Source organism: Hesperophylax consimilis, chromosome 10 (genome assembly GCF_061612785.1).
Source record: "Hesperophylax consimilis isolate HC1 chromosome 10, BYU_Hcon_1.0, whole genome shotgun sequence".
Lineage (NCBI taxonomy): Eukaryota > Metazoa > Arthropoda > Insecta > Trichoptera > Limnephilidae > Hesperophylax > Hesperophylax consimilis.
The window spans coordinates 28,310,236-28,329,718 of NC_142845.1; the positions used below are offsets into that span (position 1 = coordinate 28,310,236).

The 19,483-nt window shown below is 38.0% G+C and overlaps 1 protein-coding gene across 2 annotated transcripts in view; it reads left to right on the plus strand.

Moving 5' to 3' along the window:
• Ubr3 (Ubr3 ubiquitin ligase) overlaps nt 1-19,245 on the plus strand; it is a 146,336-nt gene extending 127,091 nt beyond the window's left edge. For both annotated transcript variants that reach the window (XM_089636807.1, XM_089636808.1), the window contains exons 17-30: nt 1,616-1,775; nt 2,028-2,230; nt 2,765-2,990; nt 3,544-3,792; nt 4,222-4,349; nt 5,070-5,225; nt 5,555-5,863; nt 6,566-6,785; nt 8,255-8,524; nt 9,534-9,923; nt 10,976-11,187; nt 11,999-12,130; nt 12,844-12,983; nt 15,709-19,245. In XM_089636807.1, coding sequence (XP_089492933.1) covers nt 1,616-1,775; nt 2,028-2,230; nt 2,765-2,990; nt 3,544-3,792; nt 4,222-4,349; nt 5,070-5,225; nt 5,555-5,863; nt 6,566-6,785; nt 8,255-8,524; nt 9,534-9,923; nt 10,976-11,187; nt 11,999-12,130; nt 12,844-12,983; nt 15,709-15,826 — 2,913 coding nt within the window. In that variant the 3' untranslated portion in view covers nt 15,827-19,245. The remainder of the gene's footprint in view (nt 1-1,615; nt 1,776-2,027; nt 2,231-2,764; nt 2,991-3,543; nt 3,793-4,221; nt 4,350-5,069; nt 5,226-5,554; nt 5,864-6,565; nt 6,786-8,254; nt 8,525-9,533; nt 9,924-10,975; nt 11,188-11,998; nt 12,131-12,843; nt 12,984-15,708) is intronic.
• Nucleotides 19,246-19,483: the final 238 nt, after the last annotated feature.

Sequence of the window (19,483 nt, forward strand, 5' to 3'; positions counted from 1 at the left end):
ACAAAACTTTTAAGTTTTGTCAGTCGAGAGTAGAAAATATATATTTTTACTTGCTGAGAAAAGAAAGCTTATTCACTTGCAGGCAACAATTACAGCAGCGTTTTTCACAAGCTAAAACAATACCAGGCACTCGAGGTTTCCACTGCTTTGTTCCTCTGTCTGAAAATGAAGTTGGCACAAAAAGGATAAGTTCAGATTCAGATTATGCTTTGATTTTTAACTTCAGTGGGGAACGAAATCGCTCTGAGCAACTAAGTATGGTACAAATTTGTACAAACTCTTATGTAGCTTGCGTATATGACAACCATTGGTTTTTTGGACTTGTGGTTTCCAAAGATGAAGACGAGTGTGATGTATCAATCAAGTTTATGCATCCTTTTGGCCCAGCTCCATCCTTTTACTGGCCACATCAAAAAGAAGATATTTGTTTTGTTCCACTACAAAATATTTTTAATATCGTTGACCCTCCCACAACAAAAGGTTCAGGAAGAGCTTACTACTTTCTTGAAAAAGACGTTCATCATGCTGATCAAAAGTTCAACCATCTTATGGGTCAGATCAAGGATAAAAGTAAAAAATGAACTTGAACATTTATTTGTAAACAATATTATTGTAATGTACTTTCATTTAACCTAATCCTACATTGCCTGTTTTATTTTTATTGTATTTGTTTTTTAAAGAGTTAACTTTGTATTGAAAAGAGTTAAAAAGTTGATCTTGTTATAAAATATTGCTATGGTGTATGCATTCAGGGTAAGGAACAAGGTACATTATTTTGTTGGTGCCTTAAGCTTACATTGCAAGCTTACCAGCATGTTGTAAAGGACCGAATAAGTTTGACTTTTTTTATTTGCAAATACAGTATCTAGATTTTAAAAAACTTGGAACAATTCTGTATGATTAAGATTTCTCATTTTAAAAACGTTTCTACACTGTGAAGCACACAAAATACCAGGAGTTTTATTTTTTTAGGTTGTACTATGTTTATTGTAGATAAGAATAAAAAAAAAATTACAAAAAGTTTGAAAAAAGTTTAAAATGGATTTTATTTATTGAAGCAAGTAAAATGCCATGAATTTTATTTTTGTATGTGATTCTATGCTATTTGTAGATATGAATAAAAAAAAAAATTACTTCATTAACACTGTACCTTCCCGAGATATTGCTTTTTTGTAAAGTACCTTTTCCGTCCCAAAAAGTCAAGTAGATAAATGTAAAGGGTTTATTTATTTTTTTCTGCAATCAGCATAGTTTTCTTGATAATATTGAAAATTTTCATTGCATTAGCACTATAAATGACAAAGATACAATTTTTTTTCATTGAAGGTACAAGCTCTTCCGGAGTGCTCGGAATATGTAAAAACGCTTATTTTGCCCAAACTTCAACTGCCCATAAAAAAAAAACGAGTTGAGGTAGGAAGGTAAAATTTGGTATATTTTCTTATCTATATGGAAGGATTAAAAATTTAAAGTTTCATCAAAATCTGAGATGGTGGGTGACAAATCCAAAATTTTCTGGATGATTTGGTGCGGATTGACCCGCCAGTGTGGCATGTCATTGATTAAAGAAGGGAAAAATAGCAGTAAATAATGTATAATTTTTTTTGGTTTCCAGGAGGAAGCTTATCAGTTAGCCTTACCGCCAGCCGAGTCAGATGAGGCGGACAATACCCAGATGGCCGTGGCCATCCCTGGAGACATGACCATGGTCAATCCAACCGACATGACCATGGTAACCCCTGGAGACATGACCATGGTGACCACAACACACGAAGGTAAGCATTTATCTATATCAGATGATAACATAAAGGCACTACATTCCAGGGAGGGTTTCGACCTACACAAATTAATATTTTCCTTTAAAAATTCAGTTCCAACATGTTTACCAACATATTTGTGGCCATAAAACTGAAATAAAGCCATTTTAGAATTATTGTTGGAAAAGGGGCGGTGCGTCATGTAAATATGATCTAATCTCATTGTCTTATCAATTCTTAACCTAAACTCAAATGACTAATGAATTCCAGTTTCCGAGATGTTCTCCGTGGAGGACGGGCCGAGCACGGGTGCGGGAGGAACGGTGAGCGGGGGGGTGGGGAGTGCGGCCGGGGGAGCACTGTGCCTGCCGTATGCGCGCGTGCAGCCTGTCCCCCCGCCGGCAACACCCCCGCAGCTGGCCGCGCCGCCACGCTCCCGTGCCACTAAGCAGCAGGCCAACAAGACCATAGCTGTGAGTAATCTTTTTCTCTACGGACATTAGCGAGTGTGGCGAACCCATCGCTAAGGGAGTGGAAATACAAATAGCCATCCCAAGCCAAGATGTGAGCTACCTTGCTCAGGCTAAATAACATCGGGGAACAGTGTCACAAACAGTGCCTCCGAGACATAGGATCGCATCGTGGAGTATTCAGACCATAACCCAGCATCCCAGCAATTCTCTGCTGGGGTGGAACTTCTATTTCCCTAGATACTCTAGGGGCCAATAATGAAACATTTAAAGAAAAAAACTTAGGGCCTTTGGGGAAGCTAGGGGGAGGGAGGATTTTTAATTTTTTTAATTATAAATATTATGATACCTACATACCTGAAGAATGTTTAAAAATTGAATTGTCATTGAGATAGTTATATGAGCAGGCAGCATTCTACTGATGTGCTTATATGTAATTTCACGATAAGTTCTCAAATAATTGAGTTGATTAAAATTAAAAAAATAAGATGACCAATGATTGATTGATCATATTATGATACATTCTTCCATTTCCAGGCGCCCGCCGGCCAAGAACCTAATCTGATACCTGTGAACGAGAGCATCATCTCCCTCCTGCTGAAGCTGCACTCACAGCTGTCGGGCTGCCTGGACTCCTTCAGCCTGGAGGACGACGGCCAGCCGGAGCCCATGGAGGGGGAGGCCCCCGACCAGGGGCCCCCGAGCCCGGGACCGCCAGAAGGACAGGCTTCTGGCGAGAACAAGATTGGAGAAAACAGGATAGGTAAAAACTTTCAAATCGATTTATTTAATGTCTACATAAAATAATACATGGTTGTAGCAGTATTCAAAAAAAATTATGTTTAATAATTTTTACAGTTTGAAATGCACATTTCATCTGAACACATTCGAAAATAGTATTGTGTATTTTAACCTTTTGTCTCAAATGTGTTGATTGTACAGTGAGATTGAGTGTGCTAAAAGAAATTTTATTATCTAAAATTAGTAAAGATGTGCTGCTAATGCTTGGGTAACTAGCTAACTACCCGTGAAAAATCACAGGGTAGTCTGAATACTTGAGACATCAGTTCCAATTTTGAAAGTGAGAGTTAAAATAATTTTCTGTTAAAATACTATAGATAGGTACTTAATCGCTTGTCTGAATTCTTGACACAATCTGTTCCAATTTCCCAAATTCAAAACAATTCCGAGTTCACAATCACAGACCATAACTGAAATTAGTATATTTGATGATGATTATTGGGCTAAACGCCTGAATTTATTTTAGTTGGTTTATATTTTCTATTTGTATTTTCAATGTACGATGTTTGTGGTAGGTGATGGTCCCTACTTCATCGGCGTGGTCCTGCGCAAGCTGTGCGCGCTGGATGCTGGATGTGCGGCCGCTGTGGGCACGATCCGCGCGGCGCTGTGGCCACGGCAGCGCGAGCGCCAAGCTGAGCAACGTGCGCGCGAGCAGAGAGAGCGCGAGGAGCGCACTCGAAGGGCGCGTGAGCGCCAGCGCACGCTCATGCAGGACTTTGCCACGCGACAGAATAATTTCATGAAGCGCGCAATGGAAACGGGTAAATATGACCTAATCTAACCTATCCATATCAATTTACCATAAGGCTGTTTGGTTATGAATGCTGTTTAGTTCGCCATTTGTTAATTTGTATTTAAATCTTTGGAATACGCCTAACCATGTCAAATTGTTAAATGTAACAAAACATACTGAGTCAGAGTGGTAGATACGCGATAAGTATCACCCCGGCGACAGACCACCATTCAGAATTGAAACGTTGCTAGAAATGGCTCCATTTGCGTTTGATGACCAGATCTGAATAACCAAAATACTTCGAAACCTTCCATCTCCTTCCCTTCCTCACTTTCTCCAGTCTCACAAGATAAGTCAGTAAAGGGTGCCATATCTCCACTGGGACAGGACAATCGGTAGCAGTTATAACTCTTGTGATATTGTTCCTCTCCTAACGTAATGTTATTTAATCCCTTAGAAGGAGCGAGCATGGAGTGGCAAGAGGAAGAGGAGTGTCTCCTGGAAAGGGAGTACGACTGCATCATCTGCAACACCACCTCCCCCAGCACAGAGACCAATCCCATCGGCCTGGTTGTCCTATTACAAGTGAGCCACACACACACTCTATTAATCTCTCCTGTTGCAACTAAGTCACATCCGCTCGATTAATTTCGGGTGGGGGGGGACAAACAGACCTACATAACATACACACACGTAGTAAACTTATCTATAATCTAAGCGCTAAGCACCTCATAAGAATGTATTTTGTGAGGTGGTGGGACATTTTACATTTTTGTATGGGATTGAAGTACTCAACACTAGTTCCATAACAAAACAGAGCGTTAGAAAAAGAACAAACACCAAATTTGACCTAACCTATTCATTCATCATGTTCTATTTTGCACAATTGCCACTAAACAAAACTAGGTGACTGGCACGAATGCAGCTCCGCATAGGTGTTAAAGATTATCCTTATTGGTTTACGTTAGGGTTGCTATGTGATTTAATATCAACATATCTACCCCTCCTACATAAACTATTGTAACCCACAAAATGGCAATTTTGAGTTTTTAATGTATATAGTTTGGATGCTGTTCAAATTTTATGTGGGAATCAACAAAAAAAATATGTAAACAAGTTTTTTTACACTGTCATTTATTATAACTCCTTTGTGCTGTATCACCTAAAAAAGCTATTCTCAACAATCAGGATTTTGAAGATACAATATTTTACGTAGGAAGGGTTGATATATGTACTTATCTCTCCACCTTCAGATTGTTAAAATAATATCTAGACTCGTGTACTGACTGTTTTGTTTGTGTTTAGTCGAGTTCGGTGGTGGGCCACCGGCGCCGGGACAAGGACCGCGGTGCGCTGGCGCTGAACGATACAGAGCGAGTTCGCCAGCTGCCTGCGCGGGACACCACACTCGCCGCGCACCACTTTCGCCGCCACCATGAGATGGATCAGCATTTCGACAGCGTGAGCATACATAAGTTCTGATAAAATACGAGCTGTTTGAAAATAAGCTAAACGTCCATCACTATTAAACTACTAAATCAGTTGGATATAATTGATATAACTAAATATGAATTCAACGTTTCGCAATACGGTCTATGACTATGTATTATTTTAGCAGTCTTTGTGCCAAATATATAAAAACAAAACAAAGGATAACAAATTATTATTACTCGCCTGAAATATCCATACATTACTATATGCCTGCCACGTCTACCAGTGGCAAGTAAAATATTGTTGCTGTCATTATACTGTCCAATCCATGACGTAATATTATATTCTGTGCGTTGCAGGAATCCTGGTTGGTATCCGTCAATGTGGGTTGGGAGGGTGGCGTGCACGTGCAGTCGTGTGGGCACCATGTGCATCTGGCGTGCCTGCAGGCCTACCTGCGCTCGCTGACCAACCCACAGCGCCCTCACAACCTGCACATTGACCGGGGGGAGTTCCTGTGCCCCGTGTGCCGCCAGCTGGCCAACTCGGTGCTGCCGCTGTGCCCGGGGCTGGGCGGCGGCGGGGCACCCGCACGCTTCTCGCCCCCCTCGCAGGACATACTCATCAACGATATACACAACTTCCTCAAGGATCACCAGCGGCCGCCCGTAAGTACCACTATGATTACGCTAATTTATTATAAGTTATGTTTAGTGATTCATTCGCCTTCAAGTCACCTTTATTGTTTCAATCATCAAGATAATTTTCGTATAGCTCTGCGTATTTTCATGTGTATTCTGAAGATTTTCTGCTCTGCCTTTGCAGAAGTTATTTTAGTTTCTTGAGTCTATCTTCATATTACCGGTCTTTCAAAGAATTTTTGTGAATCGTCTATTAGATCTTTTGTTTTTTAACATTAACTACACACAGGAGACCCAGAAGCATATAATTCCCCTCAGGGCCTTTGTCATCCTTGGGGATGTTGTGTGGAGGGTCTTTTAAGGAATAGAAGGAAATTCTGGGAAGGAAAAAGGTATGAGGGTTGGGTAGGAATCTGGGGTCAGTATATCCAGGAGTGACGGATGTATGAATCCATCCCTCCCACTGCGGTGCTGCAAGGTGATGTTCTGAGAGTCCTGCTGGAAAGGTCATAAGGTCTCCTCAACCAGTCTCTCCCGATCCGGCCTGCCTGTTGGTGGGCAGACGCATCTATCACCAAGACCCGGACAAACCTCACCCCACGTTCTATATCCTGTTTTGACATATTTAAAAGCTTATCAATGGGGCGAATGGGTCCGGTATTCTAACTAAGGCATCAGCTTCTTTAAAAATCTCAACTATCTTGACTAACATGAATGCATTAATTTCAGACGTCCTCCAATCTGTCGGAAGCGATGGGCAAGGCCATGGAGGACATGACCAACTCGACGGCCCTGCGCTTCAAGCAGCGAGGCGGCGCGCCGGGCCCTCAGGCGCTGTTCCTGTTCGTAGCGTCAGTAGCGCGCACCAATCTCGAGGCGGAGCTGGTCCAGAGAGGGGGATCCCTCGCTGCCATCCCGCCCAGATACAAACCCCGCCCTGACTGCATAGGTCTCTTATCATTATACTAATTGAATCCAAGAAAGTGTGGAAATTTATTAAAATGGAATTAAAAATTTTCGTTACTTTATTTTAAATTTTTTAAATAAAAATTATACTATATTCTAGGGGCAGCTTCCCCTTTAGTTCAATTGGCTTGTTTGGACTCAATGACAATGAAAATATAATGCTGCTGTATACCGTAGTAGCCATATGGAATTGCAATTGACAACTCTGGCATACCAAAGCTTCTTCAAATTCTTTCTCAATCCACTATAAATTAATTCCTGTTTTGACACGGGATATGTTCCACAGAATACCTTGTAAATAAAATATCTTTTTAACCGATTTCAATATATTATGTATTAGAAAATGGGAGACTTCAATAAGAATAAGTATGTTGCAGAATTCCGCTTCACGCTTTAAATGCACAAATTATAAAAATTTCACTTAATTTCAACCTAATTACTACAAGAAATGAAATGACAAAGATAGGGAAAACATGCACAACATAGTTTAATAGGTTCTTAGTTTGGGTTATTTGAATAATTTATGTTCATTTTCTAACCTACAAATTTAACTCAGTTCACACAAACAAGAAAAAGCAAAAAAAAAATGGCTGCCGAACTGTCAAAACACTTGAAATTTTGAATTTTGATTGATAAAAATGGAACTGCATCTTTTCATTTCCCCCGGACATAAAAATTTGCTGTCACAAGCAAAAAGGCAGCTGGAAATGGTCACATTCTGGTGGATTTTTCATTATAATAGGTTGATAAACATGAAAGGTCACGTATTCTCCTAAAGTGACCATTTAAAATTTCCCATTGCTGTTTTGCTTACGACGGCAGAATAATTGTCTCTAGTAATGAAGCTAAAACAAAGTCATAGTTTTAAAAAATTAACAAATGTGTGAGCTCTAATACGGTCCATGCTGAAATTTTTTCCTATGTGATTTTAACGTTTATGCTTTGAAAACTGTAAAGAGAAAAAATCAGAATTGCTTGCGCTTATGTCACTGTAGATTCTACTGTCTATTTCATTAATGTAGCTTCTAACTTTCATTAACTTTTATTATTTCTTTGAAAATACCTTTTGATTGTTGTGTTTTGTGTCGGTTATGTATTCAGGTATATGTAGAAATAATAAAACTACTTTATATATTCTTATAAATATATATTTTTTACGGCTGTCTCTGAAATCAGAGATTTTTATTTATTTATTAGATAAAGTTGACTATTCTGGGAATATATATGAATAATAAGATATATTTTCTGCTAAACAGAAAACAAATGCATAAATCATAGTTTTTATTCTGACATTTGATCAAAACTCGTCACGATAATTTTCGCACAGTTTTACAAATTCTCACCTGACAGTTTTGACTTTTTCCTACTCCGACTAAACCTAAGAGTGGATATTACCGTTAATCGAGTTGACTGTGTAAAAACAGAATTGACTTTATTGTTATGACATTTCAGTTCCTCTTCTGCACGTACTGGCGGTGCATGCTCGCGTTTTGGCCCAGTGGTCTGCCTCCTCGTGGTGGGAGCAGCTGACCGTGGGGCGGTCAGCCTCTGCGGCCGGGCCGGCATCGCCTGCCGCCACTTCGCAGCAGCTGGTCAGCGCGCTGGCATCGAGCCGGCAAGCCCCCGATGGGGATGGCGACCGGGAGCTGCCGCTGTTGCTCAAGGATCCCGTGGCCATGCTGATACACTTCCTGTTGCTGGCGCCGCTCCACCTCGAGCAATGTGAGTACTTATTCTGTAGGACCGGTTAGTAGACAAATGCTTTGGGTTCCCATCCAGGTGTTGTGGGATAGCAACATGTTACGCTTGTATTGATGGTAGTAAGATGAAATGAAATATTGGTATATTAATTGTAATCCCGGAATGTTTGTTTTTATTTATTTTTTTACTTGTTTTATGGTTTTGGATTAAAAATTTGATACAATTTGTGTTATGCGCGATATTCAAAATGAAAAAAGGAAGTGGTACTCAAAAATTTTATATAAAATTGATAATATGTTTTTGCGAGGAACTTGCATTCCGATAACATCCAAGTGGCTGTTTAGGGTTCCGTGTCCGTAACATAAGTTCAGGAACCATTGTCCCAAGGGACTAAACAATCTTCTTGAAATTTTTGATAAATATTCACCAGAATTTGAACAATTCGTCAAATTTGAAAGTTGAAATTCAAGTTCTGTTATTATTTCATCATCGGTCAGTTTTTTCAACGAACTTTGTAAATAACAATACATGAATAAGACTTTACATAACTTGAAACTTTTAAATTTGATTGATGAACGACTCATCCTATGAGACAGAAACTACCTCAATTTTAACTAACCCTTTCCCCCCCACCAATAAAAAAATCGTGTGTGCCATGAAGTTTCAATAAAACGTGTTGAAAAGTGTCCCATGACATATTTACATTCGTAATGATTGTGAAATATTCTCGTGATTCATAATTTCTTCTAAGAGATATTTTATTTATCAAGTTGAACGATGGCTACCTAAATTTACAAATATGGGATAAATGATAAAAAATAGTTATATTCATTAGCGTTAAACCACAGTAATCAGTTTATGTTTCCATATTAATATTCAAGGTATAATTTTTTTAACGAGTGCAGTCGATTCTGAAATCGGATGCCCGGAAATCTCCATAACTCGGGAGATAAGATTAAGGCTCAAGCAGTTAAATATAGACCTTTTAAATAATTGCATACTACAATAATGATAATTCGTTTCCTTCCAGCCTACTTGACCTGCGTGATCCGCGCCCTCTACAACCTAACCTACTACCAGGTGGTGGCAGGAGTGCTGCTCGGCCTCTCCCGCCAGCAGAGAGCTCTCCCGCTGCCTGGGGGCGCCCTTGCCCGCTCCGCCCAGCTGCTGCTGTCCTGCCTGCCGTCCCCTCTGCTGGACGATGACGACGCCCCGGAACCGTCGACGTCCGGCCAGGATGCCCAGCCGGCGGCCGTGGACTGGGACGCCGCTGAGATGGATGTCCAGCGGCAGCTGCTGCCATACCTGCGGATAGCCGCCTTGCTGCGTCACCACCTGTGCGGCGAGGAACTGCCAAAGATAGCCATGGAAGAACTGGAATTTGAGAGCCTGTTCCGCTATCTGGAGTTTATCAAACCTGGTGAGTCCTCCATAAATGTAAACATTGATGTCAGATGAGACAATTCAGTATCGGTCCCTGTAAACTCTTAAGCTGCAGATCACATGCATTGTTGTTTTCATAAGTTTACACTGAGTAAAAATGAAACATGTGTAGAGATTGAAGTATTTTTAAACATCCACAATGAATTATTGGATGACTTCCTCAACAAAAAATAGGTACAAACACATTTTTTTGATAATCACGTCTAGAAAAATAATCTTAATATGGTGGCATGTAATATTATGATGGGGTTAATTGATTAGCTTACTTGTCAACCCTTCAGGTTTTTAAAATATTTTTACCTACAGTGAATTTTCTGAATACTCCATGAATATGCTACATATTTCTTATTTTTGAGATTGTCATAAAAAGACATACCATTTTAGAAACCAGATAAAATTATCTTTGAAATTTTTTGTATTTGAAATCATTTAAAACATGAAAATGTTAACAAAAAACTTACTGAGACATTTTGACTCAAAAAGGAAAATAATTTTGAAAGCATTCAATATTTAGAAAAGACCTTGCTTTTGTGGAGGGAATTAGTAAGAAAACTGTATCTTCACTTTTTATGCTTTTATACAATAAAAAATATAAATAATTTTTTTACTTTCAATGAAAAAATCTTGCCAATTTTTTTTCATATAATTTGACAATTTTATCCATGTAACAATGTGTAAATATTTGAGACAAACTGTGAAGAATAATTATTTATCTTTCCAACGACGAACAAATCACATGTATGAAAAAAAGTATGGACGCCCGGGTCAGATCTGTCCTTCAAAGCCTATAATGATTGGATGAATATGAATATATGATGTTTGTGGCTAGTAATATCCTTCCAAGGCTTGAACAACATTTACTGATTCGTTTTAGCTTTTGATCAATTTGTTCTTATATACAGTTATGTTATATTTGTCAGCTATTCACAGTTTGATCAAAAGTCATCATCAATTAAATGTGGTAAACTTTGAAACACCCCAGCGTTAGAAAGATAGTTGTCTTATACCTACTTCTTGTGTGTTCCACAGAAACCACCCTGGTTGGCGTGGTGTCAGGCGCGGGCCTCCACTGGTGGGGCTCAGGCGGCCTGGAGCAGCAGCTGGTGGAGCGTTGGGCGCTGCAGGTGGGGGGCGCGGCGGCGCGCTGTCCCTCCCCCTGCCGCCGCCTGCTCCCCCAGCACCACTCCTGGGAACAGCCCGCCCTGCTGCGCCTGCCCCGCGAGTACGACCGCCTCTTCACAGTGAGTACAGCTAACTAACTAACTACCCTGGCCGGCATGGTGTCGGGCGCAGCCTTCATTGTTGCCTTATTTATCAACTATTTTGAGTTACTGCCAATTGAAAAGTAATATTAACATAAAGTTTACCATATCACAAGTATTGAAACGGGAACCGCATTTCGCTGGCATTATCAAAAGAGCAAATTCAATAACATATTTAATCAGGAAAGCCTTCCTTGAACTAACAAAAGACATGATGCTAAAAATATACAAAACATATATGCGACCTCTCCTGGTATATGCTTTTCAAATATGGAGTCCATATTTTGCCAAGGATAGATCTAATAGTAAGAGTACAGAGACGATTTACAAAAATACCAAGGGCTTTGGAAGACCGGCAATATGAAGGCAATAGGAACTAATATTAACAAAAATAAAGGAAAGATATGTCTTGATTGAGACTTTCAGAATATTATCTGGTCATTATAGTTGCCCTGGCATTCAAGAATTCTTCACCACGCACAAAAGTGTAATTCTCTGTGGACACTCAAAAAATGAACAAAACACCTTTTACATAATAATCCTAGGAAACACTTCCAGTAGTGAAAGCATGGAACAAACTTCCTTATCATGTAATCGATGCTACTTATATAAACCAATTTAAAGCTCGATTGGATTCTTATTTGGAGAGAAGAAAGGGTTACCTTATTTTAAAATTTAAAGTAACTCAATTACTGTTAAATTTATTCTGAAATCAGATATGAGCGCATCAGCAGAATGGTTGTTCATTACATAATAATATTTCACTGTCTAACTTATTCTTCTGTTTCAGTACTACCATGAGAGGATCTGCTCCCAATGCGGTGCCGTGCCTAAGGAAGCTTCCGTCTGCCTGCTCTGCGGGACGGTTGTGTGCCTCAAGCAGCAGTGCTGCAGGCAACAGGATGTTTGTGAGGCTGTCCAGGTAAATATCTCTCAATCCTATCAGACTCTCGGGACTTTACAATAAGAACTGGTGAATTACTACTTATATTTTTGATTCATAGACAGTCTGCACAGCTTCCGTAAGCACTTGAACCATACGTCCATTGTCTGTCTCAATGCTCATCAGCGTTGTAATTAGGTGTTTACTGATGTCTCTTTGTTCCAAATTGTGAATTCAGCTCCCCCGGGTGCCTGAGCCTTTTTCCCATCAAGGCAGAACAATGCACCATTGTTGAGAGTCTAGTGTTAATAACATAATAAAGTATTACTTGTAGTCATTGTTAAAGCCATTGCAACAAGATGTTTATTGTGACATTTTTAAAAGAAGCATTCAAACAATTGATCAGACCTGAATTTGTGATAGTAAAGAGTTCAAAATCTGATGACCCTCTATGTTTGTAAACTTGATTGTTGAACAGTTATTGAACAAATCATATTACAAACGGGTGTTCCTCAAGGTTGACTAATGGGTCCTCTATTATCTTATTTTTGGATAGTAATTATAAATCTTCATTTATGTATTTAAATGTAGAGAGATCAAGATCCGACGATCTTATCTCTGTTTGTAGTTTTTACCTTTAGATTATGAAACAGTTACAGAACTAATCATATTACAAAAAGGTGTTCTTCAGGATTGATTGCTGGCTCCTCTCTTATCTTTTTGGATAATTATAAATTAACTTTGCATTCCAGCACTCCATTGACTGCGGTGGTGGCACGGGCATCTTCCTGGTGGTGACCAGCACCTACATCATCATAGTGCGGGGTAGAAGGGCCTGCCTGTGGGGCTCACTGTACCTAGACGACTATGACGAAGAGGACAGGGATCTCAAGTAAGCCCAAACACTAGACTTTTACTGGTCCAATTAATCTACTGCTGCAAACTATGTACAGTACTCTCTCAGTAATTCGCCGATCGATTATTCAACAACTACTATCTGCCGTTATTTTTACTAGTTGAATGCTCAAAATCAAGCTGTATAATTCGCCGGAATTCGTATGTCAAATTCAGTAGTCTGCCGCTTGCCCAGACTCGAGCGCCAAGCCTTGTACACTGACAGTTATCTTACTCTCATACAATAAGGTACTAAATCACCATCTAGCTTGCTAGAGCTGACCATTTTACCAGATACAAGGGTTAATTATTATAGTTTTAGGACATTTTCATTATCTTCTCTGGGTATTCTAGTAACTGTTACATGTTTTGCTGTTCCTTTCGTTGTGCCACGTTTTTTGTTTGAATAAGTTTACAAAATGGAGTCTTCTCGCAAGCACCAAAATTACATATAATATGTTAGGTATGTCAACGTTTCAGACAGCATTATTACAGTTTCCATCATCAGGGCAGATGTGTAATCGAAGATTGTGATAATAACAGTTATAACCAAACCGAATTTTGTAATGTGATTAGCCATGTCGGAAATGTTGTAGGTTATTCAGCACTCGGGAGCACTTCTTAACTAGACGTGACTGGTACCATGTCACGCTATGATTTTTGTTATTTATTAATGTACATACTTATTTGCTAATGATCTCGAGCTTGTGATTCAAAACAATGTTTATTTACTTAATAACTGGTGTGTTCCAAATGATGGTTTTTTTTAACACATTGTTTGCGGGAGACACTGCCTTTTGCGTACTGTTGGTAGATAGCGGGAGACGCTTAAAAGCCTTTTTTCTATTTTCGTGCTACAGTAGAACCCCGTTAATTCGAACCCCGATAATTCGAAAAAACGCGTAATTCAAAATTTTCGCCAAAAAAATTTCAGCAGAAAAATTTTTTCATACAAAATTTTTTTTAATTCGAAATTCGTTAATTCGTAATTCGAAATTTATTTTTGTCCGCGCACGAAAATTTGTTTGTGGAATTCGAAAAAATTTGATTTTCGAAAATAAATCATAATATTTCGTAAATCTGAATCTAAAAGTCAGCCGTGGCGGTAAAACGCCGAAAAATGTATTTTTACGTGGTTATACATCGTCCTAATTAGTATTATTATTTTGTAAATCTGAATCGATTTACACTGGAATGTCGTATTTTTTCAAATTTATTTCGAATATCGGAGTTTAAAGGGCCGAGAAAATACATTTTACGCGGATATATGTTGTAGTTTTACGAGTTTACGCCAAATATCTGCATTTAAAGGGTCAGCCGCAACGAAACTCAGCCGCGTAATTTCGATTTACGCGTAAATATATCGTATTTTTACTAACTTTACTTCGAATATCCGCGTTGAAAAAATACGGCGCGACGGAAATCGGCCGAAAAATTTCGATCCATGCCGAAATATGACATATTTTTAATTTTAATTTACTTCAAATATCTGAACTTAAAAGGCCGGCCGCGACGAAAAACTGCCGACAAAATTCGATTTACGTCGAAATATATCATATTTTTACGAATTTATTTCGAATATCTGAATTTGAAGAGCCGGCCGCGACGGAATACGGCCGCGAATTCTCGTTTTACGCGGAAATATATCATATTTTTACGAATTCAAATTCAGATATTTGAAATAAAGGGCCGGCCGCGACAGAAAATTACCGCGTAATCTCGATTTACGCGGAAATATATCGTATTTTTACAAATATCTCAATTTAAAGGGTATGCCGCGACCGAAAACGGCAGCAAAATCTCGATTTACGCGTAAATATATAGCATTTTTACGAATTTATTGCGAATATCTGAATTTACAGGGCCGGCCGCTACGGTAATCGAACGCGAAAATAAAGAAATAATTGGTATTAATACGAATTTACTTATTTATTTATTAACTAAAATACCACCCGGACTTGAAGAGGCGGCTGAGAAAATCGATTTTCGGCGTATTTTTTTTTTTTTTTTTTTCATAAAATTTCGAATTACGTGGGAATTCGTTAATTCGTTAATTTGATTTTTGATGTCCGCTGGATTTCGAATTAACGAGGTTCTACTGTATTGGTAGACGGCGGGAAACATCAAAACTTGTTTTTATTCTGTGAAGTAAGAATTAGGTGTCAGATCTCGTGAGACGTGTACTAGGTACCTGGCAATTCGTAGAATGATTGAACTCGTAGAATTATTGCCGGGTGGCAGACTGTGGTCATAAAACATGCACTTGGACTGTGATCATAAAACATGCACTTGAAACACAATAACATAACGGTAACATTTCGTTTTTATCTTTACATTTATTTCAGTGTTGTAGTGTACATGTGATGTATGGTTATAAGGTTGAGTATTTAATCGATAGATGGCGCTAGTCACAAAGCTTACTCTAGAGTCCGTCAGATGTCGCTAGAGTGTAACAAGTAATTGTGAGATGATATTGACATGGAACAAGCTTCTCGAACTGGAGAATTACCAACCCTCGGGTAATGAACAGTGTAGCTAAATCCAGACCTATTAATTGTAATGGTAAATGGTAGGAACCAAAAGGTATTGAGTCAGTGGTGATATCGTTTTACATTCAAATCTACGTGGAAGGCATTTCTAGTGTGTATTAAATATTCAGTGGTTGAATCCAATAGCTTTATCTCTAATCTTGCTCCAATCTAACTTTGTGATCTTGTTTTCAGACGTGGCAAGCCCCTCTACCTGTCAGAAGATCGCTTTGAGCTCCTCGAGCAACAGTGGCTGGCACACCGCTTCGACCACACCAAGCGCACCTGGGTCTGGCACCGGGACTCTCTGTAGACACCCCCGCCAGCTATTAGACACCATACTGTTATATCTTATCATTGAAGAGATTAACTGATTCGAGCCCAGACTATCCACATATCTCTTCAGTGTCACTAATCAAACCAATCGTGGCTTTTAACCACTATTATTATTTTATCTGGAGGCAGCTCGAATACCTAAAATAAAAGTTTTATAAGTTTTAGCTTCTCTTGTGATATGTTAAATCGAATAATTGTTGATTTAAAAATATATTATGTTGTGTTTTGCCAATGGTCATGCTTCTGTTGTAACCTCTCTTTCTGTTACATGCTGCATTTATGCGAAAGAGAGAGACGTGTTACAATGGAGCTATCGACGAAGTAACTTTTTTGATTGTAGGTTTAAAATCAGATCGACTCATGCAACATATAACAGTCAAAATAAAAAGAATTGTTAGCATTAATAAATAATCTGAATAAGTTTAAAACCTTACTACAATTGCTTCACTGCAGTCGTAATTAATAATTAATTTAATGAATAAGTCATCACAACTCATTGTTATATCCTACGCTAATTTATCTGTTACTTTGTAATTGCTAACTTTGTAGTTTTGTCATAAAGTGTTCTAAAAACTTGATATTTTTAACCTTTTTTCCATCGTTACAACAGTTGATATGGCAAGAAATCAGCATTAATACACGTCCTTATCAACTTTTAATACTTAAAAATTTTTTTGCTGATAATGTCCCGTGTAGGGGTATTGAAAAACCTTAGCTGTTAGCGCGGCCAAAAGGTTTATAAATATGTATATAATTTACACTTATTATAAATAACATACTTCTGAATATTTTATGACAAACTTCAAAGTTTGCTCCCGTTGTCTAAAAACGTTAAGGTTGTGTCGATATTACTTAAATCACACAATTTTGACTTTTGCTTTTGTCATATTGGCAAAAAATTACACCTCGGTAAGGTCTTGTTAGTATAAAAACTAAACTACCATTATAATAGTTGTCCCAGAGAGAGGTCTTATGTACGTCATCGACGAAAAATCTTCTTTCTCATAAATCTATTATGAAAACGAAAAAGACCCAAAAAACTAGAACGATGATGTCACGTACAACCTTTAACTGGGAATACTACTATATGTCATCATCGGTCACTTGCCGCCAACTAGGAAGTACAATTTATAAAATTGCCATTACATGTTCTTGATAACTGATCTCTTAATTAAATCTCCACACAGCCCCACAAAGATGATGTAAGCCCTGAGAGAAATTATTTCCTTTATTTAATGTGTGGAGTTATATAAAAATAAATGCATTAAAAGAAACATCACTATTTTGCATTTGTTAATGTAAAAACAATTATACAGATAATATTGTTTTGTATTCTATATCTATGAGCGATGAAATTGTGGAGTCGACTGTTATTATTTCTTGAAGAATCTGAAAAAAAAAAATTTTTTTTACGTTTTTTTTGTGAATGTATTATAATTAAATTGGCCTTTTTGAAGAATTGCTTTTACTTTTCATCATCACTGTGAAAGCGGGAGGGAGTTAGCATGATAACATGATGTAATAATAATAATAATTAATTGATATTAGCTTAGCTAGGTAAATAAAGAATTAACAAATTGCTCGAGGGAGGTAATGCCGTAGGGGTGTCGCTTGACTTGATGGACTCTTTAATTAATCAAAGTTTCCCAATCTGTGACCATGTTGTTCTCTGTATATTTAGGGACACCTAAACTAATCTGTGCAACTAACGTACATCACTGTAATTTCATATTATCTATGCAGGTAACTTAAGTAGGTACATTTACAGTGAAACCCTCTTACAAAGGTTCCCACATAAGAAGTTTTCACGCTTATGAGGAACGGCTGCGTGACTTTTTCATACAAAACTTAAATTTGTGTTTTGAAGCCAAAATACCCAACCAAACTATATAATCATATTTTAAATTAAAATATATAGCAACTATATACTACAGATATGTGCTATTTTATTTATTTGTGTATTCCGGACTCTATATTTGCTATACCTTTTGATTAAAGAAATAATTATATAGTTTTGTTGGGAATTTCGACCGATCAAAAATTTAACCTTTGTATGAAAAGGCCGTGCAGCCGTTTCTGTTAAGAAGTTTTATTTTTTTGGTCCATCGACTGAAATTGAAAAATGGGCCAATTTATCCCACTTATAAGGTTTTATTCACTTCTGTCCCCTAGGAAACTTTATAAGAGAGTTTCACTGTAAATATAAAACAATTTGCAAAATGAGAAATCTGTAATGTAACCTGCCCTGTAGTGCCAGTTATCTGCCTCTATTATCGAGTGTTGATCATCCAGAAGATGGGTGACAAAACCGAAAACACTGTAAATATAATCATCAGGGTTTATTTATTACTATTATGTATTGTATTTGCCAACGTAAAATGTGCATCTCTCGGCTAATTTACGTTTCATTTCACTTTGTGAAAATTGGCTGAAATGCTTCTCGTGTTCTCTGCTCAGATCCTATAAGATGTTGTCTCGCCTAACTGTCGTCATTTATCTCGCTTATCGCGAGCCAAGTCAATTTAGAAAGGTATTAGTTTAGTCCTGCCACGCTGTCTTTGCTGTTAAAACGTTTTTTGTAAATATTGTATCCTAGATACGGGCATAAACATTTTTTATAATTTGAAATAATATTACCCTTGTTAATCTTATTTTATTCAATACATATTTTGTGAATACTGTTTTAACTAACTTTTAATTTTAACCTTTGAAATGCCAAGCTCCTGCGATCTAATACCTCTCTAATGTGTCGAGGATAAAAATCCCACAAACAGAAATCAAATTTCAGATTACTATGCCGATGTCGCCGGTGTTCAATGGATACAACATGTTCGTATCCGATGGGTACTTTTAAGTTATCTGTTTGCTGAATATTGAAATAATGATCCCAAAATATACTACTTGAAAAAATAATTCTGCCGCTTCCTCAACGTCGACGAACTATACGGGAAGTTTGGTAGTTTTAACGTAATATTTAATCAGCATAATATTTATTCATAGTAATAAACTCATTTAGCGAACATAGTCAGAGTCAATGAAGTAAAAGCGGGGTTGTCCCGTGCAGCTAGCGTTGTTTCTAGAGGCGGGCGGGAAGAGTAGATAAGTAATACAGATGCGTACGATGGCGATACTCTATAAGTTTAGTTAAAGTAATATTTGTAAATACATGAGTTAAAAATAATTAATATTGTATGTAATTCAGAACTGCCGATGAGTTAGGAATTGTTTAAATATTGTAAAAATGAAATATTTTGCCCAAAATGTTGGCCAGGTTGTTGAGCATTTGAAGATTTTATACGAGTTTAGCGGAGTCAGGCGAGGCGAGGCGAGGCTTGCGGTCCGGCGATGTTGGCTTGTCTTTGTAAATTAATATGTCAAATAAAGCATAACTATTTATCTCTCCGCTTTTATTTTCACCCCCATAATTCCAGTCCCAATGAAAGCCACTGGTTTGTTGAAATTATGAACTACTTTCGAAGTTACGGTTGGTTCAGAGACAATGCCAGTAAATGGAGCATGTTTATTGGCTAATTGAAATTATATTCATAGTACGTGGAAAAAGTCCTGCATTCCTAGGGTTAAACCACCACAATGGATATCATTTCCACTTATGCCTACTGCCCGGAGCTAGTTA